The sequence below is a fragment of the Pieris napi genome, chromosome 15, assembly GCF_905475465.1.
Source record: "Pieris napi chromosome 15, ilPieNapi1.2, whole genome shotgun sequence".
Lineage (NCBI taxonomy): Eukaryota > Metazoa > Arthropoda > Insecta > Lepidoptera > Pieridae > Pieris > Pieris napi.
Window position 1 is genome coordinate 3,531,760 of NC_062248.1, and position 24,300 is coordinate 3,556,059.

A 24,300-nucleotide genomic window follows, 5' to 3' on the forward strand; every position below is an offset into this window, starting at 1 on the left:
CAGAGATCAGTCGCTACCTGAACATTAGCTAAGCTTTTAAAATATTAGTACAGCCTTCTGATGTTCTACAAAAATATTATGCAGAGTTTAGGATCTGGTTTTAATAGTAAAATATTCCGTATGGGCCAAAGATCTGTGTCTTCTTTATATGAAAGTACATGCACATGTAATAAAAGCAAATAAAAATCGGTTTTGTTTTAGTATAGGAGCTGGTTTAGGCTCATGAATTATGCTTATGAGGAGGCTCCAAACAACTGTGTAGGTATGTACGATATTATTGTATATTGAGCAGTGATGGCCTAGAGGTTTCAGCCTTCTCTTCTCCTTGAGGTCGTAGGTTCGATCTGTGCACCAATGGACTTTATTTCTATGTGCGTATACTCACTCGTATGGTGGAGGAAAACATCATGAGGAAACCGGCTTGCCTAAGACCCAAAAAAGTCGACAGCGATTGTCAGGCACGGGAGGCTGATCACCTACTTGCCTATTACATTGACAAATGATCATGAAACAGATTTAGAAATCTGAGAAGAAATTTGAGACTTATATTCAAACTATAAAGCCTTCTTAAGATTCTACCACACGTCAATAATAATTCAATTATTTCATGTCTTCAAATAGAAATACAGATTGGCCTATTCAGATTGGAAGAGACAGAATCACTCTAATATAGGTAAACCTTGTTGAACATGGCATAAGTTACACCCTACTAATTCAAGCAATCTTGAGTACTATTGCTTCGATTGTTAGCTTGGCAAGCAACGCTAGCGAAGGAAACACACTGAGTGATGTCCCTCCCTAACGACTCCATGACAAACGCTTTGTCATTCCTCCCTCCCAGGTTAAGGCCTATTACAGATTTTAATTCAGACTTGATTACTTTGGGGAAACAATTCACTTACTGTTAGAAGATGAGGTTTTTTAGAATTAATGTACATCCGTTGTAAATTAAATGTACAGGACTTTATTACATTTACTTTAATGTTTTTGTATTCCTTAATATTATTGCGTTTTTCACCGTTGTAGCCAACTTAGGTTATATTGGAAGTCAAGATTATCGAAATTGAAAAAAAAATATCATTAAATATTTGATTAATGTATAAGTAATGCTGACAGCGTTAAAGTTACCTACACTGCCACAAGCAAACTTGCGGAAGCAAACTTTTTAAGTTTGTTTTAATTTTCTATTTATTAATTTTTAATTATTATTAATGTAACAAAACTAGAGCTATAGATTTTTTAAATTAAATTTGATTAGGCAATAGCCCTTATGCCTTTTGATGAAAATATTATCTTAACTGAAGAACGAATTTAAATGAAAAATATTCAAAAGTTAGACCTCTATTAATATGCATTAAAACTATAAATATAAATAATTAATAATGTGATAATCATGTATAACATCTAATCTTACGTGTACTCATCGCTACGAAGCTTTTGTAACAAACAAAAGAAATCGATTTTCGTAAAATAAAAAGCCACAATTGTTGGATAACTTAGTTTTCCCCAATGCAATTAGCGTCTTCAATCGTGGCAAAGTAATTTTTTCTTCTTTGAATTTTAATTGAACCCAGTCAGCAACCTAGTTACAATTTATTAGGAGCAGCGGAGCGAGGCAGCTTGTTCAGATCTATAGCGTTTCAATTGAAGTCTTTGAGCGCAACAAAGCAACGGGCCAACAAGTAATACGTATTGCACTAGAGGCATACTACGTAACTAGAACCTTTTGAACTTTTAAGGCTTAATATGAAACAGTATTTTGTATTGAGCCTATTCCAATAGGATTGACATCACTATTTCGGTACTACTACATATATTGAATGAACAGCTGATAGGTCAGGGTATTGGTTCGTGACCTTTGAGAGGTCAATGACCAAGAGTTCTGTGGACGCGTTTATTTAAAAAATATTTTGCTTCCAAATGTTTTCTACAAACTTGAAGTAACATATATAGTAGCTGAAAAGAATACAAATTTTATCTTCTTAATTATGAAGGCATTACAGTTAGTTTGTGTATTACATCTATCAGAAACCAAATTTTAACACATCTTTCAAAGTGCGTAATGTCAACTTGGAAGGAATATCAATCATAACGCATAATTTAACGACATCGATGATTTACGGAGTCGTTCACAAAGGTCGGAACTTGCGATTTCTTCAGATGCTAAGGGCACATTTAGCATATTTTTTATATTATCCAATATGACGCAAAAATTGACGGTTTGCTAAAGTAAAGTAAAGTAAAAAATCATTTAATCATATAGGTAATATAATTTACACTTATGAGTTATGACTCGTCAGTAAATATTAATGCTTCTAATTTTACATTTACTGCCAGTTCTCAAATCAAGGGCGTAGAACGGGAGAGAAGAACTGGCAATAAACTCTCCGCCACTCTTTTTAATCGCCATTTTTTTTTGTTCTACAAAATGTTTCTAAGGAGCTGCAACCATTACAACTTGTCCCATGTGACATTTTAAATAATTAATAATAATAACATAAATTAGAAACAAAGATGTGTCCTCTATCAGCAGGAGGCATGGTGAAATAGGAGCACGCACTTACATCGCTAGTTGTAAGTTTAGAACCTATATAGTATACATGTATTAACAAGATAGAACTTACATTAAATTCCTGAATTATAATTGGCTTAATTACTTTGTATTGTGTAATACCAGTGGCGCTACAACCTTTTAGCTCTTTAGATTTATGTGTCTGTTTCGTCATCATTTGTTTTTTCTATTAGGCAAGAAGGTGCCTTCTGTGTCTGACTCAAGCCGTCTTTGGTTCTAGGGTATTCCGGTTTCTTCACGACGCTTAATTTTACCTTAAGAGAAAGTAAGCTTGTATGTTGTTTTGACAGTCATATGCCCTTAGGTTCATGATTTGGTTTGGAATGTCTTCAAAAAACTTTATGGTTATTTTAGGTTTTTTACAACACCAGGCTACTTAAGACTTCTTAAAATCTAGACGTCTGGGAAGTTATAAAAGCTACGAAGTTGCCACAAACGTGTATTTCCGGAGAAGCTGGTATAGTAAATAAGTCATAATTCACGCCGTTCTTGTAAAATGAAAATAAAATAAACGTGTGCTACCACAACAGATTATTCTTAATGATTTTACAAAGACATACTATGTCAAAATTCAAATTCAAAAATCATTTATTCACGTAGTAGTCTAGTCGACAAGTTGAAAATGGAACAAAATAGAGATACTGCTCTTAAAATTATGTGCGATAGCTCATTGGATCCGGAATGACGTCTAGAAAAATGTGCTAAAAGCGAGTATTAGCGCATAAAAAATTGCAAAAGTTATAGACCATTAAAGATGAAAAAAATGGCATTTAGTTTTTTGCCAATCTATATATATAAAAGAAAGTCGTGTTTGTTACAACACTTATAACTTGAGATCGGCTGAACCGATGTTAGTTATGTCTTTTTTGATGGATTTTTCTCCACTCCGAATAGCAGAATAAGTAGTAAAATATCGGATAAGTTATCGAATAACAATAAATAAATTAATTAATTTTACGAATGCACACGGCATGTGGTGACATTTGTTGACAAAACTACGCATCATTTTACGTCGAATTCGTGAAATTCGACTTCAAGAAATTCCGAACTTGAGGTAAATGAGGAGATGCATAACCATTAACCGGGCTTTGATCTTGATCGAAAACATGTGTTACCTCATCAAAAAATGTTGTAAAGCAGAAAGTGCTTTAACATGCAGTATCGCAATATTGGCGATAGAGAGAAGAGGCCTAATGTGTAAAACTGCCATTCTTCTTTTGCAATGGCAAGCAATAAAACATTTCTCTATTTGCAAAAAAAGTTATCACCTTAATGAAATTCTAAAATAAGTTTAACTAAAGTAACAACGATATTATTATTAAGGCGGAACGAAGTTAGCCGGGTCAGCTAGTATTTAATAAACTATTAATATTTAAGAAATTTCAAATAAAGATTCTGAAAGAAGAGGAAATTTCCAATAAAAAACTCCAAACTCCCGGAACTCTATCTCCATTATTTATAATGTTAATTTAACGCTGAAAATAGGTCTGCGGGTGACATTTTTAGGATTCGCGCGTGGCGTCAAAAGCGAGTACGGCACATTAATTAATTTATTTAAGGTATTGAATTTTTTTTTTTTAAATTTGAAAAAATTGTGGTGTGTTCTGAACACTATAATTAATTTATTCCCGTTGAAAATTTTAGTTAAAGTTAATTTTTCAACAAGTTAAATAATTGTTAACTAACGAAATTTTCTCGAACGACCGTCTTAATAGAAAGTGAAAAAAAAATGTTTAAATAATGGTCGTAAAAATATTTCGCTTCGTAGAGCCTTTCTTACATACATACTTATCAAGATCGTGCCATAAAAGTTAAAAAAATATTTATACTTTGTTTATAACAATTTTTTTACTTAAACAAAAACTTAAAAATCCATGTAATGTTGTTAAAAACATATTTTTTTTTCTAAATCATCATATAATCGTTTTTTATTAATACAAGGTATTTATTGATTTGCGAAAAAAAAATTCTCGCCATTTGTTGATAATTGTTTTTTAAACAAATTGATTAAATCAATATTTAAAAAAAAAAATTTAACACAACTTTATTACATTAAAAATTTTATGATTTAAAAAAAAATTTTTTCCTTAATAACAATTTTTAATTGTTTATAATAGTTTTTTTTAATTTTCTATTGTTTAAATAATTAGTAAAGAAATTTTTTTTTTCAAAAAATCATAATTGACAGTCTTCTATAAAGTAACAGAAACATTTTTTTTAATCAACAATTCTATTGTTTATTAACTTACCAATTTGTTATAAGCAAATATTCAACTTCTTTTCATTTTTTTTCTAAAACTTCTAAAATTAACAAAAACAACCATATATATAACAAAGTATAGAAAAAAAAAAATTTTTTTTAAATAAAAGTAATATTCATGATAATCAAAAAATTTTATAAAAATTTGTTTAAAAAAAACACAATGTACACTTGTGATGCGTCATTAAAGAAATACATATTAATGCTTCTAATTTTACATTTACTGCCAGTTCTCAAATCAAGGGCGTAGAACGAAAGAGAAGAACTGGCAATAAACTCTCCGCCACTCTTTTTAATCGCCAAGTTTTTTTTTTTACACAACGTTTGTAAGGAGCTGCAACCATTACACCTTATTACACATTATTTAATAGCCCACTTCAGGGACTTATAAAACCCGCTAAAGACAAATTTAACTACGTATTTAATTTCCTATTAGATCGTTGTATTAAAATCACAGTAAAAATTAGTCAATAAATAAATTACCAAATTTCATGTCGTTACGACATATAATTTTAGGACAGTTGATATTGACAGTTAACACAAATGAAGCGCAGAATTTTTTGGGCAGCTATATAGCTCTATCAAGCTATGATAAAGGTGAAATACATTAATTGCTGTCAGGGGCGAGACAAAAGACTGTTTTTATAACTATTGTCTAGCCCTCCGTTACGGTTGGCAACGAAAAATAATAACATGTATAAAGAGGATTTATTTAAACAGTATTAAGGTGCTCTGTGGTTAGAATAAACTCCTTAATGCAGGCCTCATTTGTTAATGTTCTGTGCTTGATGAATAAAAACGGTAACTTAATGCATTGTGATAAGACCTTCAATTTAAAATACGAATCAAAAAGACTCAAAATTATACGATAAAGGGTATGTTCCGATATACACTGCGAGTACTGTATAGTGCTCCCACTGTTCAAAAATTCGTTCCGCTATGGACTGCCAGTATACAGCCGCAGCGTCCTAGGGAAATATATGACGTCACAAATCCCCGCTATACTTCTACTGCGAGCACTGGCGTTTTCGAGGTAAGGTACTCGCAGTGCTTTGATCACGTGATCAATCAAAACCACTTGAATGCCTAACGGCTGATCTAACTTACAGTTTAATAACAAACATTTAAAATTCTAACTTACTTTCTTTGTAGTATTAATTCAATTGACAGTTAATATTAATATAGATTTTTTTAATGCGATAATACTCCAATAATAGTTTTTCTTGTTGAATTGAAAAACTTTGATGCACTCATTTGAAAACTGTGTCGAAAAACGAAGCTGACTAGTATACTGGACTGCGTTCCGTTTTAAATTGTAACCAGTATAGCTGGCTATAGAGAAACGGTTTCACAGTATACTAAATTGGCGGTACTCTGTACAGTGGTCCCAGAGTATATCGGAACATACCCATTGTCACAGTGGAAATGACTGCCAAAATTCAGAATTTTAAGGCCCATTTACATGATGCCATTTTCTTGTACATACCAGAGCAATAATTGAATGCAATAAATGAAGCGCAATAATTGCCGTTCAAGGATTGTATGCAACTGTTTACACTTGAAAACTTGAATGCAAGTATTGTATTCAAGTATTGACAAGGAAATAATTGCACATGCCTTTTGTTTACACCAATGCAACTATTTTAAGGAGATTATTGCTTTCAAGTATTGTCTTGTCTAAACACAGACTTGTACGTGCCTATACCATTTAATGGCGCTTTCGTGCAAGTATTGCACGTATTTGCATTGACAAATTTTTCATTCAAGTCTTAAATATTTTAGAAGAGTGTTGGAGTTTGAATATGTAAATATTAATGTAATAAAGGCAGGTAACACTTGTCACATGTAAAGAAAAAGTTTTAGTTTAGAATATAAAGAATACCTGTTTGAATTTTATATAAAAAGATAGTTTCTGTTTTTTGTCTTTAGTACTTCTATTCTAGACGCAGATAGTGTAACATCTTTGGCTCTTTATAAACATAAATTATAGTTTTTTTTAAAATAGACCCTCACCACCAGAGCTCAGTCTTCTTAAAAGATTAGAACCATCCAACAGAGAGGTATGAATATGAGTAAAAAGGTGTTTAAATTCAGTTCTGCTGATATAATAAAGTTCATTGAGATTTATCGCAGTCATGAGTGTTTATGGGATACCGAAAATGTAAATTATAAGAACCGATGCGCTAGCAGCATTTTCACAGGAATTTGAAGTTGACGGTTTCGGACCGAAGGAAGACAAACAAAATAAAGAATTTAAACTAAATTAATTTTTAATTTATTTAATTTTTATTTAATTTAATTTAACACACCCTCACTCACTGTACTCATGTTTGTAAATGAAGAGATAATTGCGTACAAGAATTGCGTAAGAAATTATTGTACGTGCTGTTTACATCAATAATAGTTTTGAAAGGAAACTTTTCCCATTGATCAAGAATGTTACGTTTTGTTTAGACTATGCAATTCATTTATTGCGTTGATATAATTGTATGCTACAGGCAAGAAAATGGCATCATGTAAATGGGCCTTAACACAGACTAGGATCTTGCACAGTCACTTCTGGTGACGTCACTTGACGTCTATCGAATAAAATGGAATTACCTAGTTAACGAAAAATGTATGACAATAAAATAAGAGAATTCTTTCCTTGAAATTTTTTGGTCAGATAGGTTTTTTATTCACGATTTACTTTTAACTTACACTAAAATAAGCCAATGTTTACGGTTTCAATGAATTCTAAGTGACTCGCCTGTTCGATTGTGCCTCAATTATGAATGCACGAATAATATAAAATATAATATTTTTTCCTTAATGTCAAAAATACGTGACAAACTTAATACTCATAGGAAAATTAGAATATTAACTCACCATCTTGTTTTACGGTGTTCCCCAGCGGCCCACAGCTGGCCAGCCAGCCTAAGAAGATCCATCTCAGCATGAGCCCGGAACTGTCTCCACGGCGCAGCTCAGGCTGGTTATGAAAGTGCCTTGTAGTCGGCCTCTGCCGTGCCATATTCCATACAATCTCATTGGCCAGAAAAGTGAACTCTACACTTCATTTTATAATTGACACATTTTTAACATTAAAAATCGTATCTTTCACTTTAATATCATGTTAACTGTTCACCTAATAAGAATAATAATTTAATTCTAGATAGGAAATAAGCAGAGTGTCCTTCTAATATCGCTATTAGACTTTTCAAAAAAAGTTCCTCTCTTTTTTTTTCCTAGGCCCGAGGAACAGAAAGAAAGACTGTCATCTATTTAATGCGTAATGTTTTTATGACCTAAATAGTAAAATCATTCGGAAAAAAGCTTCATAAGAGTTGCAACTAACAGTGCAGTTTCTTTATGTATGAAATACAATTTTTTTTTGCGAATTGTTACAATTACTAACTTTGCGAAAATAGATGGCGTTAATTTTAACTTTGCAATATACTCTATTTATAATAGTTATTAGTCATCATGTGACTGTCTCTCGATGACCATGGATGCTGAAAACCACTTGAAATATCGAGTTATGTAAATAATGTACCTAATCATAATGACGCGTTTATTTGCCTCCAAGTTTTATTTAATAAGGTACTCGAGTCAACCAAAGACGTAATTTAAAAAAAATATCTTTTTAGGTCTGGGCTTCAGATTTCTGTATCTGTTGCATGATACAGAAATCTGCGATAAGCGAATGTTAAATGCGCACGTAGAAAGAAAGTCTATTGGTGCACAGTCGGGGATCAAACCTACGAGTTGAGAGTTGAGTTACCTCAGGGATGAGAGTCGCTCGCTGAAGCCACAAGGTCAATACTGCTAGTTTTATGTTCATTATTTTTAGACCGCACATAGGTTTTTGGTATATATTTATAAAAGCTTGCCAACGCTCGGCACACTGATACATTGATAAAAGAAAAATAAAATACAATTTTTAATGTGTTAAGCACTTACAGGTAAACATAGCATATAAGAAATAATAAAATGAAAGTAAGCAAAACAATAATATAATTTAAATAAACATTAAACGAAAATCGCTCTTAAAGTGTGAGGGGAGCAACTATGGATATCTAGATCCAGCTCGTTAACCAGATTGCTCAATCTGGACATCGGTGAATTTTGGCCAAAACGCGTTCTCCGGAAAGGAGGGACAAATGGAATGATGGGATGTTTGGGATATCTACTGGTATTCTACTAACATCATCGATTCTACAAAAGAAATCATGTTTATATTTGGAAGCTAAAACTTGCCGTTAATAAATATTTGTGATCTCCACGGACCTCACTTAAGTTTCAAATAATGTTACTAGACAAATAGACAAAAGCCATCGCGAACAACCATTATGAAGCACTCGATCATATGCCTTTCGGGACAATGACGTACTGAACACCATAATTCATGCTTCTACTTTCCTAAAACAATTCGGAAACATTCGAAACTGAACCTTATGTAATGGTAATAACGGTTATAAGAAGTGCGGGAAATTTTTCAGTGCTTTCGCTTAAGTCACGCGATCTGCTTATTGGTAGAATAAAAATAACATTATTAGGCAGGGAATTTCGAGTTATGAACACGAATTTAGGAGCGTATTACGGCCACAGGTTATATAACTAATAAGGTATTTACAGCTATGATGTATACTGGCTTTATCGACGCTTCTTGCGTAATAATAAACATATGTAAGGCGTTTTTAAAAAACTGAATTTTACGTTTTTGTAAACATTATTACAATATTACATAATATTATTATTAAACTAGTCTTTTCTACAAAAGTACCAACTAGAACAAAAAAATAGTAGAAAAATATATATAAAACTTCTTTAATATGCTATTACATTTAATTTTTATTTATTTATTAAAAATAATTATTTAGATATTTTAGCTTTTCAGACGTAGTTTGGTAACAGATTTAATTCGAGATTGTGATTAGTTATTGCAATGTCATATTAACGCCATTGTGTGGCTTAAATAAAAAAATGGCTCCGATAAAAAAAGTTTTAATTATATTGAACAGCTCAAACAATAATAAAAATAAAAATGGAGTCAATTTCTATATTGATAAAGCATAATATTGCTTAACTAAATATAGTAATTATAATATGAATGCCGATTTCAAATTGAAATTGGTAAACATTTATGAAGGGTGTATTGAAATGTTGAAGATATTATCATACATAACAATAATCTTTTATAGGGTAATTGGCTGTAAAATTACGCTCGGAAGCTTTTAAATGTATAAACTTAGTCAACGGATTAAAAAGCTCTACTTTTGTTAAAAGGTTCCGCATTGTTTAAAATCCCATTCAAATTATAAAATTTTTGAAATTTTACACTACATAGCTTATTTTTAATTGATGAGTATCAATAGTAGTCATTTATTTAGCTTTTAGATTTAAGCTTGGTTTTGAAATATAATCTATAATAAGGTTATATACCTAACTATTTATTGTATAACATTATTATAGATTGGCTTTTTAGGATAAAAATAAATATAGATTTTTTCAGAGCAGTATTCGCCTAGTGGCTTCAACGTGTGTCTATCCTCTATGGGGTCGTTGGTTTGATCCCCGGCTGGGCACCAATGGACTTTCTGTCTATGTGCGTATTAAACACTTGCCCGAAGGAAAACATGGTGAGGAACTTTCCTAATACAATGATCACGTAACAGAGTCCGAAATCTGAGGCCCAGACCTAAAAGGTATTCAGGGCCAGAGGGCTCGCGAGTGCGTTGCCGGCCTTTTAAAGTATTGATTTAAGGCTATTAAGGCCTAAAAAATGTAGTCTTTAATCTAGATTACTTAATCGACAGCAATTATCCTTGTTATGCTACGCTATAATAAAGAAATATTTCTGTTTATATATTTAATATATCAAGTATCAAGATGTTTTCATGTGGTTTAAGTGCCAGGTGTCTGTGGTTAAGGTTTTTTTCTGTTAATCACGTTGTATTGAGATACAAGGGAACCACAAAAACATAAATAATGGATCTTGCATGTCCGCTATTAGCAGCTGCTTTTAAAATCATTTAGAATGTTTATAAAAAAAGAACATCTCTGGCTTTGTCGAGATTTTGAATAAATCATGATTCAGACATTTAGTTTTTTTAGTTTTAGTTTTGTTACGGTTTTTACTTCCGATAAGAATTACCTTGTTAATTAGTTAGTTGGTTAGTTAGATAGTTAGTTTAAATATTGTTATTTAAACTAAATATTTAAAAGAAAATTAAAACAAATTTAAAAAGTTTGGTCCCTGTGGCAGTATACCTTTAACGCTGGTAGCATTTCCTCGCTGTATTGTGATACATATTCGTTGAGCGAGCAACTCACTGGTACTATCTACCAGGCGTCAACTTAAATCCTTTATTACTAAATATTTAGTTTATTCAACAATTTACCTGCCGCTGCAACAACTAGGGGGCTTAACCATCTATCTATCTTCCCTATATTGCAACAAAAAATCACAGTCATATAGTTAAATTTTATCATGTGCAAATTGATTGTTACATTGTAAAAATCCATGTACATAACAACCATAAACACGCCTTGCGACTTTCCCTAGCTTCAGGCAAGATTGGTACGGTATATGTATAGTTATCTTGGGGGGGTCGCTCGAAAACAGATGTACTGCCTTCGGGCAATCATAATTCATAGCTATATAATACTATGGTATTAGTGTATTGGAAATGTGTAGTCATCTATAGAACGCACATCCGTAAATTATCTTGGAATTTTAAGTTGATTTTTATCGTAATAATTTTATTAACGTGTTTGAAAGGCTTACTTAATTTTTTTATTAATATATTATATGATAATATACGTTGCCTGTTATCCCACAATGTTATTATTTTTTATGTGGTTTAAAATGTTACAGGCAACGTATACAATATATACGCTTACAAATGTAAGCGGTTGATTAGAGATAGACAATACATTACAATCTAGACGAAAACTATCGCGTTTATAGTAAAATTAAAAACCCCACAAACATCTCTTGTCAATCCCTTACAATACATTTGTTTATGGGGTACAAGTATAATCGTTAAACTATAGCATATATCGTAAACATTTTAAACATTATGAACACTCGCTAGTATTAAGGTTCAATCGCTTGCATGTTATAAGACGCCTCTATTGATGCAACCAATTAACAGCTTTAAGGATAAGGTTTTATTTGGAGCGTTTTAAGCTTTACTACAAACGCGATAGTTCTCGTCTAGATTGTAGATGAATTGTCTATTGTTCGGAATGTTAACGATAATCTCTAATCAATCCCTAACAAATCGATTGCGCTTAGCCTGGAGCGATACTTCGGCTTTATCGAAATATGACAGGAAAAAATATTATAAAGATAATGCCTACATCTCTAATTAGAATTGGCTATGGGGATATCATCTTTCGCTAGAGTTGGCTGTCTTCATCAAATGAAAAATATAGAGTTATGTACATAATACATACATCGAAGTATGTAGTAATAATAATATATACTGTACATTTATTTCAGTGACGGAGTAAGTTGGAAAAATCGGTAAGAGTTACCTAAAAGATGATCAGGTCGTTACTTATAATTGTCGCTGCACTGTAAAATACACTTTAATACAAAGCGATAGAAACGCTATTACGTCATCAGTTTAACTACTTATAGCCCAGGCATAGGATCTGGAGCCGTCTAAAAAGACATGCCCAAAACGTAGGCTTATCCATTCCGGATGCCTCTTGCCGTAGTCACCCCTGATACCGATTTCTAAAAGGCCGACAACGCACTTGCCTTCTGGTAATGTGAGTGTCTATAGGCGCCGGTATCACTTAAAAATCGATGAGCCTCCTGCCCGTTTGCCTCCTTTTAAATAAAAAAAAGAAACCTAATTACTTTGTTAATGCAATACTACAACTTGAAAATGATAAATAGTTTTGAGTCATTTCATTCATGTTCCAGTCATTACAGTACTTTTTCATCACGTCATAGAGACGGTGAATGTATTCGCAAACTCCATACCAATTATTTCAGTCAACTAGGTTTTTATTCCACCTTTCAGAGGTTTTCACTCAACCGGAAATAAGTGGGTCAAACTTGGACGCGGGATTGAAAAGGGTATGTCGTATGAAGTTTAGTATATTAATATTTATAGTTGCTTGAACGATCCTTGGCGGACTATGTTGACTGTACTCTTTTAGTTTTGGTATCGTTTTTAGGTTACGTTTTGGTACTAGCTTTTGGATTTGCCACATTGGAGAACTTCTGCAAATCAGCATTTACATTTACCTCCCCTTTTCATGCCGAATCATTTCTACGTTTCCTTATTGTCTTTTTGTTATCATTATTGTTTGAACTTTTATTTCTTTTGCGCCGTCCCAAATAAATGTATTTGATTTCAATTTGTTATGGCATATTGCCTTGTTATTTTTCGTTAATTGATAAACGATACTTGTCAGATTTTAATTGTGTGCCATTATGTGGTTCCTGCCGTTGTAAATATTTTATTTCTAAGGATGGAAATAAATAAAGGCTTATAATAAGTGGAACCTGCTGCTGCGAGTAGCCACATTAGTACCTTGTCTCCTACGAAACGTCCTACCGTTTTGAAATAAACGTACACCATTATATGAATACGTGCTTATTGCTGATATTTAAGGAAAAAATCGTTCCACAGCTGGAATTAGGATCCACGAACTCAGGAAATAAAGCCCACTGAAACACTTTACGTAATGTATTTTCGTAAACCATGGCAATACGATATACAAAATTTATATGAAAGCTACAAACGTGTATTTCAATTTGAAATATATAGTTATATATGTAACAAATAGAACGATTAATTATCAATTAGGAGTACTAAAATGTATTGAAATAATGTTTATGAGCAGGGAAACAAATATAGGGATCGGAATAGCAACCCTCGTTAATTCCCGTTCAATTTAAACTGAATTATTTTGTGTATTGAATAACATATGAAAGTTGGAACCTTTGGCTACATTCAACGTATATTTTTATTAATAATTTACGAATAAAAGTTTTAATGGTGGCTTTTGTCGCTAATAAGCAATTTCTTCCAGTCAATTGAACTCAGAATTATAACGTGCTAAAAGATATTTTAATTTAAAATCCTATCCTGCTTAATTTTAACCTTTGCATTGTAATTCATTATTTAGATTAACTTTGGTAATTGTATAAATTGTTACTTGTAATTTTATTTTTGTTGTTTTGGTTATGCACTTTTTGCACTCTACCCTTAGTTTTTATTCCTTACTAGGGTTGCCTGGAACACACCGCTTGTTAGCGATAAGGCCGCCCATTGCATCCCTAATTATTTATATAATTTGTTTTTATTTGTAATTAAAAAATAAAAGGATAACATCGCCATAAATTAACTGGCATTTTTACACGTTGGTTCTGTAATCTCTATACATATTATAATAAATAATTGAACTTAGAAATTATGATAACAGCTTTAAACTTACTTTTACTTGTATATAAATAATATTTGTAGTTAAATCGTTTGTATAATTATTACGTTTGTTGAAATAAGTATTTTAAATTAGGTCAATCAAGATATTTATATACAACTTCACATTTAATTCATCCCAAGTTTACCACCCTAATATCAAGTTCCTAACATATTGATTTCGAAACTCAAGTGAAATAAGTTATAACTTAAAGTTCTAATTAATGTAAATTGCACTCCAGTTATAGAGTTCCCTGCTAAAGGGATATAATTTATGCAGAAAGACGATCTTTTGAGGATGGCTAGTTCATTCAATTAATATATTATGCGAGTTTGAGCAATGTATGCAATTTACCAAAAACTGTAGAGAATCTTGCGCTGTGGGGTTCAAGTGCACAGGCGCTAATTAAAGATTTAAGTTGGCGCCTGGTAGTACCGGTGACCCCAGAGCTGGTGCTTTCCTCAATGAATAAGTATCGCAATACAGCGAGGAAATGCTGCCTTGAAGGTACACTGCCACAAGGACCATACTTTTTAAATTTGTTTTAATTTTCTATTTATTAATTTTATTATTAGGTGTAGGTTAAGAAAATTGTAAATATTCTATATTTGATTGTTATGATTGCTAACTTATAAACAATATACAACTATAAAAAAAACATGTGTGTGTACCTATGTACACGCGTTTCTTTGGCGTAATAAGATAAAAATTATTTTTAAAAATGTTATCTTTCGCTTTATTCTACGTTTGTAGAAAAAACGAACTACCAATAGAAAAAAGGTATTTAATACATTGAAAGTTTTATTATAACGCATTATCTAGTTAAATAAAGTTTATTTATATTTCACAAAAAACTGATAAGTGCGGGTGTCGGTTTTTTGTGACCGTGTGCGCGGGCATCATTTTTCCCTAACGCGCCAAAACAAGTAGGTATAACTTCAAAAAGTCCTCCCTTAGCTTGACTGATTATTATGATTTTTTTTGATTATTCAGCAGGTCTGAGTCTGGTCGTATTTTTATACGCCTAAGTGATAAGGGTGGCTCATTAAAACTACACACAACCCGTAATTTTCACCCTGCTACCAACCCCTATTTATTACCAGCAATATTAGTACTATAATAATCTTCAACTGTCAGAAGAATTAATTTAGACTACCAAACAACGTTTGTCAGCTAGCTAATTATGTAGACTCATCAGACAAGAATAAGACACAAACAGACTTTAAACATTAGACTGATTCAAAATATATATATTTTTTTAGTAAATATATAAAAAGCTTCTTTGTTAGACAAAAAAAAAACCTCCTAAAAATGAGCTGGATATCATGAAAATTGGGGGCGCATGAGGGGGTTCCCTTTCCCATTTAAAATGCATAAAAAAAACTTTTTTCTCTATTTTCATTGTAAATCGCCGAAAATTCTTTTCTTTATTTTTTTTTTCAAATTTCCCTTTTGGCGTCTTGTAGTAAACAAGGTCTCTACAAAAAAGGTCTTTCATTTTTTCGCTAAAATGCATAAGAAAAAAGTTACAGGGCTTTAAAAAACGAAAATTATACATTGATATATATATGTATTACTCAAAAAAAAAAACATTTTGAATCAGTCTATTAAACATATATAAAAAATGTGTAAGCTAATTAGGCTATACCCGTAACATCTGATGTATGAGAGATACTTATAAACAAAGCTTTAGCATCCGAAAAAATCCTTGTTTAGAAATCCATTCGAAGCAAATCGATGCGAAGTTTACAGCTACAAATTAAAAATTCTACAGATTTCTTTAATATAAGTAACATATTCCTAAACGTTTGCCAACTTTGTTTATCTAAAAACGACGATTCCGAAGATATATTACAGTTAGAATTATACCACATTATTCGTTGTTAATTTATCTCTAGCGTTTGCGGAAATTGTTCTGTTTTTAAACGTATATATCTGCAATGAAAATTCGGTTCTTATTCTGTATTTGGTCTATACTTTTACAACATTCTACAGAATACTTAATGTTTGGCTGTAACTTTGAAATTATAGATGATTGTCTAAATAGTTCCACAGTGGAACTCTCTAACATCAACATCATTCTGTCTGTGTCCGAACTCCGAAACATGTAATTTTGTGATAAGAACAAAGGTAATTTGAATCGAAAAAACTCGCTTTGTTTAACACCACACTTTGCGAATCACTTCCGTCTTCAAAGTGTGGAGGAAGAGTTCCCTAAATAGAGCAAATTTCGAAGAAAGCTTATTTTAATAAATCCAAACGCCACACAAAGTCCGATTTATTTATAAAAAAAATAATACCCACAGGACATGCTATGCATGGTTATTCACAAGAAAAAATGTTTAACGTTGCTCTAATATTCTTGAATTGAAACTAGCTGAAATTAATTACATATAATTAATTACATACTTAAAACGATACGTTTTTACATAATTAACGAAAACCAAGTTTACTCTTACATGATACATGTATTAAGTGCGACAAGTATAGCCTCTTTTAATTTAGGGGAGAGGCCTATGTCCTGCAGTGGAAGAAGACAGAAAGAATGAGCTGAACACTATGACTTTTAATCGGAAACTAATATGTGAAAATTACTACTTGCCAAAGTTCATTAAACTTATGATAAAATTGTTTCAGTCGTATTCAGGGTCTGTGAAATATCTGTAATGGTAACATATGTGAAGAATAATACAGCTACAAAATTAGTTAATGAGAGGTTAACCTATATCGTTAAGAAACATAGTGCAATGAGGTTCAGCTACTTTAGAATAATATAATGACTGTTAGAAGCCTAAAGTTCTAATAACGTTGAACATAATTTTAATCTGTAACACATAAATAATACCCATTTACCAGGACAAATTAATCGCATGATATAACAGTAACATAGCGATGTCGTTCTCACGCGCGGAACAAAAATAGAACGCAAATATTTAAGGAAAATAACCTTTATTGTGGGGAGACATTGGTTACTTTCGTGTAAAGGATAAAATGTCAAATTCACCTGACAGCTGTCAGTCACAAGTGACAGAGCAACCAGCGGTCCCGTTTTTTCGCTTGAGCGCTCGTTTAGTACTTTGAAGGGTGATATTATTAAAATAGAAAATACATTTGATACAATTTAAATTCTCTTTGGACTGGATTAATGGAAACATCATTAGTATGAGTTCAAGAAGCCCGCGGTGGGGCAGACTTGTCTGTTTGATATTTTTTTTAAATTAGTAAATACATATTACAAGGAAATAATCGCCGGTTGTACGCCATATTAACCACTGAGTCACGGAGTTGGTTCAAACATCATTTACTGTTCTAAAATGACATCATCGATCCATACTCTCAACACTTTGATAGATGAAACCGAATTAGTTTTATTTTCTACCTTTTATAATTTTAGGGGAAATTCGGACAAGTGTTGTTTTTAAAAATATAGTTCCAACTTCTTTTATAGTATAAACGCTTATCTACGAAAACACGAACTGGTTTTAATGCAGACGCTGTATAGATAGTTTCATTAGATTGAACCATAGTCTAACAATAATTTATAATATACCATAGACAATGAAACAATCAAACTTTTAACCATAAAAAAGGATTTTTAAAAACTGCACTTAGAGTTTTTTCCTTTTCAGCTAACATTTGAATTAGGTTCAATTTGTAGTATTTTTGTAACTTTCTCGTAATTCTAAACGATAAAACCTATCATTAAAAACATAATTTGATTTGTATCTTGAACCTTAAATAATTTGATCATACCAAACCAATGGAACAAAACCGGTCGAATTGTTGATAACTTCCGGAGTTAAAGAAATAAGACGTAGTGAACGAATAGTTTTCTGTTCTTATTTTTGTTGGTTCCACATGATGCTTTTATTTCTTTTGGCCAGACGTCTGCTGGCGCAGTACTTTTTCTTACGGCATTATTTTATTGAAACTCGTTTTGAATCATTTACTATTCTCTGGTATTATGCTTTAATCTTTAAGTACTTTGGTATAGGAAACAACGTTTTTAAGCTATTTCATGGATGATAGCAACATACAATATTTTTTTTAATTAGTTGTCATTGGAAACTATATGGTATAGCTACATATATAAACGTACTATTATATACCCTTGTCAAAAACAAAACATTGTAGGGCCGAGATGTGCTGCCGTACTAAATCGGTTTTTTAGAAACGCTTAGTTAAATCTAAAAAATATAATTTTAAATAGTCATAATTTACCCAACTCTTCTTTAAAATGATTTATTTATAAACATATTATGAACCAAAATTAAAAACAATTTTTTTTTAATGACACAAGTGTAAAGGAACATTCAATAGCTGTGAGGATATATAATATTTATGACTACGAATAGAAATATGAATTATATCTTCATTATATCATGTAACTCAACTTATTATTATCATATTATGTTAATGATCTTATTATAAATAAAAACTAATATGACATTTTCATGCCTATTTATATGGCTGATTGTGCGGATATTTATAAATCGATCTAATTGTACCACTATCTTGGTAAATAAACGATTTATTATTATTATTATAGAAACATGTTGGACTATGTTAGGAATAGGAAAGTCTTCTTTAAGAGTATTTGCTACTAAAGCGCACGTATTTAAATCAAAAACTGCAATTTCTCTCCTAAGATTAATTTTCTAAACGCCCTTGTCGGACAACAATACGAATTCCGCTAAGAACTAGTATCTTATCATGACCTTATTTCTGTGCAATAAATAACGCTACAAGTGATGTTAATAGTAAAACAATAAATTTTATGCCGGAACCTACGTTATTCACCCATTCTCAAATACCTTTGATTTATCACTTCAATATCCATAACGTGAGTTCATTTCACATAAGATTTCATACAGTGAGACGAATTATATTTTCTAGCCACGATTTTTCATGCACTCATACTAAATTAAACTGTTGAGTAATTAGAAGTATGTTCAATGGATTTGATAATTTGTTATAGGCTTTTTCTATACTGTGGGAGGTACGTCTTATTGTTAAACGACAACCTATAATCATCCATTATATTAACTGTAACGGTAGGAATAAGGAACAAGAACTGAAAGATCTTGAAATCCCATCTTATAACTCCTCCTTTCTTGGCGAGTCCTTTAAGGTCTCTGCAGTTAGGCTATGGAAATCACTTCCCGTCCCTATTCGCTTAGCTCCTTCTCTATCTTCCTTTAAATTTCTTCTATACAAACATTACCTGTCCACATCGTATCCCACTGACGTGAGACTGATCTTAAATTAAATTATTATGATTCATGTGCACTTTTTATTTTTCATGTATCCTTTATTAGTTTAGTTTGTTTTTTGTTCCTGTTTAGTTTCTTTTTTTCTTAATAACTATATGTAATATGTATTTTTGCACTTCTTGCCTACCTCATCTAATTTAATACATTTTTTTTTTCTTTTCTCACAGTGGTTGCCTGGAAGAGATCGCTCGAAAGCGATAAGGCCGCCAGTTGCCCTCCTTTATATTTAATTATGTTAATTTTTTATATTGTAATGCAACGAAGTGTAAATAAATAAAAGACCTTTAATATTTTTTCTCGGATTAATTAATTTGTATTTAAATGTTTAATAGCTTACACTCTAAATCAAGAACTCTTAGTGCGGCTGTTAGTCTCATATGCCATGGATGTAACCCAACGTGTTCAATGTCATCATGGTGGATAAACCTAGGTTTCCTAATTATGCACCCTAATTCCCTCTGTCTATAAATAATAAGTGGTTTTAGAAGTATAGCATAATGACGCCAGTGAATCCCGAAACCTACACCAAGTTTCTCAACGATGAAAAAGTAGAATAACAATTACTTATTTTTGCTGTTGGACATTTCTATATCATTGATCGTGAGAAGTAAGTGAAGGGTCTTCCCTGGGTACACCCAAAACCAGGACGTCGGGTTATGTGTAATGTAATCAAGCCACGGAGGCTAGTCAGACAGCAATCCAATTATATTTAAAATTGAGAAGTATTTAATTTTTGGTAATAATATGACACTCCAAAGATTATATTTCTTTTGAGTTACGAAACTAGAAGTTCCCATGAGGTTTACAATTCGCACCAATTTTTTGTACCTTGCGTATAAAAGAAAAAAAAATATCACACAAAGCAGTTTTAGATTCCATTTTCAAATCAAAGCCGCGAATTCTTTGAAAAGAATATAAGAAATAGGTTGTAAAATGGAACAGAAGAATAGAATTGCTTGTGACCGGTTGCCGAGTTGCCAAGCTATTAAAAAGTTTTCACTCGACTTGATAATTAATTAGAAATATAAAATGGAAAAAATCGTGGAACTAACCACTAACTCGGTTAAAAGTTGACAGTTAATTAAAAAGAAAATATAATTACTTGCATATTTCGTTAAAATGCCTACGAATTACGGTTGTTTTAAAATAACTTTACTTGTAAGTAAAAGCTGATTCCTCACCTCTAATATAAAATATTTTTTCTAGTAAAGAACAAAAAATCTTACAAAACAATTATGCAAAAACGCACTAACAATTACCAGCAGTTTTGGTAACTGAAATGTTATACATAAAATTAAAGTAATACCACGAATTTTACGATTAGAAGTACGAAGTATCAATAAAATGCAATTGAATTACCTTAATATTTCAAGAAATAAAACAGATTAAAATGTTATACTAACTTTAATTGTTAAAACATTCTTGACGTATTTAAATAATAAAAAGTATATTACTTTTGTATATTAAAAAAATTCATAAAACTTCGCTTTGTATATTGTCAAAAACATTTAATTTACCATAAATGAAATTATTACGAAAAACAATTTCGCAATATATTCAGCTGTTCCTTTTGTTTACATTTCGTGTGCACAAAGGAAAAAAAAGCCTTACTAAATTATGTTCATTTATTACCTTATAAATTCAGTAGGTAATTACTAAATTTACAGTATGTGAACTCGTACATATTTAACAAAGGAATTTAAACAAATTACCTTTTACAAACCACTCGTGGAATTGTAAACCTCTTTCGTGTTTTATGAAGACGGTTAAAAATAAGTCATAATGAGGGATAATCTTGCAATTTAAATAAAAACCGGACATGGAACCAAGACGTCCTGTATATTTTAAATGATTTGCGATAACAATTAATGAAATCGTTGAAACTCTACTAAATATCTTCCACATTAATTTACTAAAATATAATTAAAAAGCTGAATATTAAGAGTTCAAAATTTGCAACACAAATCGCACTGCAGTATCTAGTGCAGAGGTTTTTGTATGACGGTTTCAAGAAATTCTGATTAGCATATTATACGGGACACTCACACTTATTTCACTCAAAATTTATTTTATATCAATAACCCCTATCTTTACCCCGGGTCTGATAGCACATTACCGATTAAACAGCCCAGTTACGACCGATTTATCGCCGTACAAAATGTTGTTTTATATCATTATTCAAGATACTAGGACGCTGTGCAAAGCTTCTTGTCATTACCACTAGTATATTGCAGTTTTTTCACAATTCATAACAGAAAGCACTTCATTTAACACATACACTTTATATTTATAAATGTTTTGTTGATCTGTATGAATATTTTTGGGTTATATTGTTGTATTTTGTATGAGATGAACAATGATATACGACAACCACGTACGCTCGAAGCGCGCGCATCCGACAAACTGAATATACCCAGCCCCCAGAACGAAGGGTTTTTGCCCGGCCGCCGGTGTATAAACGTAGACTTCGATACGTTTCGTTACACGAAACTTGTTGTAACGACTTGATTCTTACAGCTAGGAAACGCAGTTAAATTGAAATTTAGAGCCTAGAGGTTACTGAATAGTTTAAAATGTAATTTATGTTAAAGTTATTGGTCATATAAACAATAATTAAATTATAAAAAAGTAAAAACTACATTCAAATGTATTCAATTGTATTAAACAAAAGATCGGTTAAATTTGTTTATTATATTTTTTGCACTGTGTATTGGCATTGACTTACTTGAGAGACATTGATTTCATTTTGATTTATGTTATAGTCTTATTTACATAGAGCCGACTATTTTTATATTTAAATATATTTATGCTATCTTCAGTCAATAAAATTATATATGTAGTGTTTCTTTCTTCGATATTTTAATATTCTAGTCAAAAAATACAGTTTTATACATGTTTTATGAATTAGTTTATATTAAACAACGACATTAAACCGATTGAACTTTTGGTGTACACATACTTTAAAGTCACCTTTTAATACGCCGAGTACAGTAATGAATGTTAAAAATAAATAACTATAACCAGTAAAATGTTGAAGTCTTGCAATAAATATTATAAGTCTCGTTTATAGTACAACGAAATAAGTTATAAAATTATTGCGTAAAGTGGAACGCGTTTCATTTCTACTGACAGTATGCTGTCTCTCTCACTCATACTCGAACAAAAGTTGACGGAATCATTTGTCTCGCCCACAGCAAACCCTTACCCTTTTCAAACCAGTCTATCCTGAACCATAAGTCTGCTTACTACAAGCATTTTTTGTAAATTGTATCATGAATTAGAGTTACGGCTAGGGTTTCCTGATCAATGGTTTATCCCTCATTTCGATTTTGGGGATAACAAATTAAGGGTCGAAAAAACCCCGAATGTCAGGTTTATTGACATTTCACTTATTCATTAAGGCTTAGGAGGGTCACTAAAAGTTATTGACACAATGTTAATTTTTTTAACATGGATTTGCGTTTTAATTAGTCTGGTGTTTATTTTGTACAAAGTCGTGGGAAATATACATTCATGAATAGGTTTATAATAAATTTTTTCTAAATAATTTAAATACCATACTCGTATAAACTTGATATATATACTTAAAATATTTAATAACCAGTCCTATTCTTTACTAACAGTAAAACTTTAAATTTAGCCAAACATTAAAATAATTGTTGTATTTAAATTTGATATTTGTAATATATATATATATATATATATATATATATATATATATATATATATATATATGTATATATGTACACAGTTTGTGTAACGTGTAAAAAGTATTTTAAAGCGCCATCTATTGATAACACAGCAATAATATGTTTTAAATTATTTAAATATTATACTAGTTTAAACTTGTAAAATAAAGTATTTAATAACCAGTCAAACTTTAATTAAAGTAAAAACTTTGAAGTGAGCCAAATGTTAAAGTAGTTGTATTTTAATTTAATATTAATAGCATACATACATAGTTTCTTTTACTTTTAAAAAGTAATTTGCAGCGCCATCTATTGACACGTTATAGTAATACTACTGTAGGCAGTAGGCACCCTAGTAGCAAAGTACAAGATTACCGCAAGAGGGCGCTCTGTACACCATACTTACTTTTAACTTACTTAATAGTGCCTGAGGCAATAACTTCATTAGTACTTACGAATTCTGGAAATGTGCAAATTCAATACAAAAACAGTTAATGTGAAGAGCTGATCCGTAACCACTGCAGGATATCGGGTTACCGAAACAAATCCAGGCTTGACACCTAAGAAAGTTCACACGCGATGAAAATTTTGTTTTTATAGAACAGGGAGCAAACGGCCGGAGGCTCAGCTGATGTTAAGTGATACCACCACCCACGGACACCAGAGGGATCGCGAATGAGTTGCCGGCTTTTTAAGAATTGGTATGCTCTTTTCTTCAATTCTGCTAAAAATTGCCTTTAATTAGTAGTATTTCACTGAGGTCCGTTTCACAAGGCATTTTCTTTTGCGGACTGTGGTCGACTCCCGGTGGGGGTCTTCCCTCAGAGATACGACCTCCAAATGTTTAAAAATCGCGTGTACTCCTTCCTCAATGGCCGGCAACGCACCCACTAAAAATGGGTGTCTATGGTCTGCGAAGACTGCCCTTTTTGGTCGTCCCGCAAGCACGTTTGCCCCCCTTTTATATAAATAAAAATAATACCACTCAGTTATAAATGTAATAAATCAAAAATTTAATTTAATTTTCTTTCTTGATAGTTGCATAACGTTAGGAACACCTTAATTAAAATAATAATA

The 24,300-nt window shown here is 31.6% G+C and overlaps 1 protein-coding gene across 4 annotated transcripts in view; it reads right to left on the minus strand.

Moving 5' to 3' along the window:
- The window catches only part of LOC125056478, a 105,019-nt gene extending 83,071 nt beyond the window's left edge, over positions 1–21,948 (minus strand). For 2 of the 4 annotated variants that reach the window (XM_047659590.1, XM_047659586.1), the window contains exons 1-2: positions 21,651–21,948; positions 7,701–7,959 (exon numbers count right to left, since the gene is read on the minus strand). In XM_047659590.1, coding sequence (XP_047515546.1) covers positions 7,701–7,845 — 145 coding nt within the window. In that variant the 5' untranslated portion in view covers positions 7,846–7,959; positions 21,651–21,948. Of the gene's footprint in view, positions 1–7,700; positions 7,960–21,580 lie in introns of all 4 variants that reach the window. The other 2 variants (XM_047659589.1, XM_047659588.1) reach the window with 2 other exon arrangements.
- Between the last annotated feature and the right edge of the window lie 2,352 nt (positions 21,949–24,300).